Source organism: Amphimedon queenslandica, unplaced genomic scaffold (genome assembly GCF_000090795.2).
Source record: "Amphimedon queenslandica unplaced genomic scaffold, v1.1 AMPQUscaffold_13412, whole genome shotgun sequence".
Lineage (NCBI taxonomy): Eukaryota > Metazoa > Porifera > Demospongiae > Haplosclerida > Niphatidae > Amphimedon > Amphimedon queenslandica.
The window spans coordinates 32,812-35,583 of record NW_003546352.1 but is presented as its reverse complement, the minus strand read 5'-3'; the positions used below and the strand labels follow the sequence as shown (position 1 = coordinate 35,583).

At 36.7% G+C, this 2,772-nt stretch overlaps 1 protein-coding gene across 1 annotated transcript; it reads left to right on the top strand.

The window, feature by feature from the left end:
• Positions 1 to 6: 6 nt before the first annotated feature.
• Positions 7 to 1,909, top strand: LOC105312736 (WD repeat-containing protein 63-like). Its single transcript, XM_011405607.2, has 7 exons — positions 7 to 36; positions 95 to 152; positions 731 to 804; positions 894 to 985; positions 1,182 to 1,316; positions 1,632 to 1,679; positions 1,754 to 1,909. The coding sequence occupies exons 2-7, from the start codon at positions 145 to 147 to the stop codon at positions 1,829 to 1,831; spliced, it is 435 nt and encodes a 144-aa protein (XP_011403909.1). The 5' UTR covers positions 7 to 36; positions 95 to 144; the 3' UTR covers positions 1,832 to 1,909.
• The last annotated feature ends 863 nt before the right edge of the window (positions 1,910 to 2,772 follow it).

Sequence of the window (2,772 nt, the reverse complement as noted above, 5' to 3'; positions counted from 1 at the left end):
TATTGACTGGAGGGGCGTGGTCACCTACTCGTCCAGGCTAGTCATGTGACTCTCATGTGATGTTGTTGTTTATGTTGTTTGTTTATATTATTAGGTGTTTTCTTTATATGTAAGCATAATGGTAATATTGATATATGGGACCTAATGGACAGGTAATATCTTCTTTATATAATATCAACAAATTAGCATACCGTAGATCGGGAAATTTTCATGTTAGAAATAATTGGCATGAAATTTTTTCAAGGTGTTTTATTTTCGCTGGTTGACCCATCCGCGAAATTTTTTCAACATGAAAATTTTTGGAAGCGTCATAAACCGCACAAGTGGCTACTAACTCTTGATGACGATGGACAGCTATTCAATGGAAGTTGCTCGTGACAGTACTAAAACTGACAAGGAACCTCTTGGGTGAGAGCTTCAGGCCTTCTTTGGGCTTTTAGAAGACTAAAAGAGCCTCGTGCATGCTCCGCTGTACGTTAGAATAATTCCGGTAATCTTATTATTCACTGTAGAAAATATTTTGTGTGTCAAATTTTCGCTGGTCACTTCATCCGTGAAAATATTTTAACAACAAAAATTTCCCAATCTACGGTAATACATGTACATGTACATACTAATTGGCATGTTTCAAAAAGTATAACTGCTGCTTATAGTAAAAATACACTTACATCAGTACTGCATGTTTCTAATTTACATGTACATGTATTTTGTTATTATTTGTCATTTGTAGGTCTCATGTTCCTTCACTGGCTCAAAACATTTCCTCTCTACCTCTCAGTTATATTGTACCATGGCCACTATCAAGTATGATGATATCTTTATTAGCATTTTTATACTAAATACTACGATTATCTGCTGCTTTCTCTTTCCCTCTCCCTCCCTCTCTTCTATAGATAGACAGTTAATGTTAGCAGCAGGTGATAGTGCTGGTACATTACACATATTAGAAATACCATGGAGTCTAAGTCATGCATCAAGCAATGAAGTATGTAACTGTAACTTAAACTATATTAATTGTAATTTATTATTATGTATGTGCCTTTGTGCATATGAGCTTATATTTCCGTAGTTGCTAGAAATCTTTGCAATTCATGCATATTATTATGAAAATTTGTATTAGTCCATTGTGTATCACACAGTACTACCTTGTGCTAATACATCTATCTTTTCCCTTTCATTAGTTACTAATAATGGAGTCATTCTTTGATCGAGAGGTTAAGAGGTTGGATTTTGTTAGTGAGAGAAACAGAATGAGAGAAATAGAAAAGAAAGCACTTGATGAGAAGAAAGCTTCAGCTCATGATGATGAAGAAGAAGTAAGTTCATCAAAATAAAATATTTGTAGTACTTTTATGCATCACAGATGTACTTCACAGTTTCTACCGTATACTGGGAAATTTTCGAGTAGCCAAATTTTCGCAGATTTCGCGTTTTCTTGCTCTGTCGCAAAAATTAAAATCGTGAAATTCTGAATTTACATTACTACGTGGTGGAGTTTACAAGCTATTCGCGAAAATATTATTTCGTGAAATCTTACAAATGCAAAATTCGCAAAAAAAATTTAGCAACATGAAAATATCCCACTATACGGTATTATAGATCTAGTTATTAATGTCAATTTTGTATTATAGGACAAGAAGAATGAACTTCAAAAAGATGATGAAGAAAAATATGAACTGGTGAGTGATAGGAATTTAGGAAAAGCCTGTGAGAAACTTTTTTCTTCTTTTCCTCTTCCTCCATTTGTTTGTAGGAGTATAGAGATTATCTAAAGTTGGAACAATCATTATTGATTGAACTAGGACTGAGACAACCAGCAGATGAAAACTGAGAGAGTGTGGCATAGAGTGGAGAGATCATGGTTTATAGTCTAATGAGTTTGATTTCATGATTGTTAAAATGTCCACACTAGGCAGGTTATTAGGTAATTAAGCCAGAACCATTTTCAACTAAACTTGCCTTAAAATGTGCTTCTGGCATTACATTATCTATGACATTTGCTGCAGCTATCCTGTTCAGCCCCACCCTTTAACTACCCGGTAGCGCTGTGTATGTAATTGCCACACCCTTTGTGTTTGGAAGGAAGAAGTTAAGATTGAGTGTACGTGTAGTACGTTTTTGCCCTGAGGTTCTGGACTGAGCAACTGGAGCTATGGCCACTAGTCAAACTTCTTTAGGTATGTATTTGACTAAATCCGTCTTTTAATCTTTGTTCATAGATGTTAGTGACCTAGTCAGGCCCGCCTGACTAGCTTTAACAAGGGTGGAGCTAGCTGTAATATAATGGCGGGCGCCGTGGAGCATGCTGCTGCTGTATACTGTTTCGCTTGTGGAGAAGATGTCACTGTAGCTACAAACAGATATAATATGTATGGCCCTGCTTGTGAGAAGGCCTTACCTATCTGGAAGAAACTACTGGCTCAACACTTTCAGGAAGCAAATATAGATTGCAGCATTGATGATGTTCTACTTGATGACAGTGCGGGCTGCTGCATTGGTAGAATGTGTCGCAAGTGCCCTACTAATCTAGTGAGAATGGAGAAGCTAGTAACAAGCACACAGGAAAAGTTGAAAGATGCAGCTAAAAAAATGATGGAGTCAATTGGAATGAAACACCAGAGAAAGAGATCACGAAAAGGTGCTAATGATGATGATGATGATGATGATGATGATGATGATGATGATGATAGTCTCCAACCAACATCGGCAAGTACATCACACACTGCTACACCCATTATCAGAAAACGCCGATCTGCACTTAACTTGCGCTGT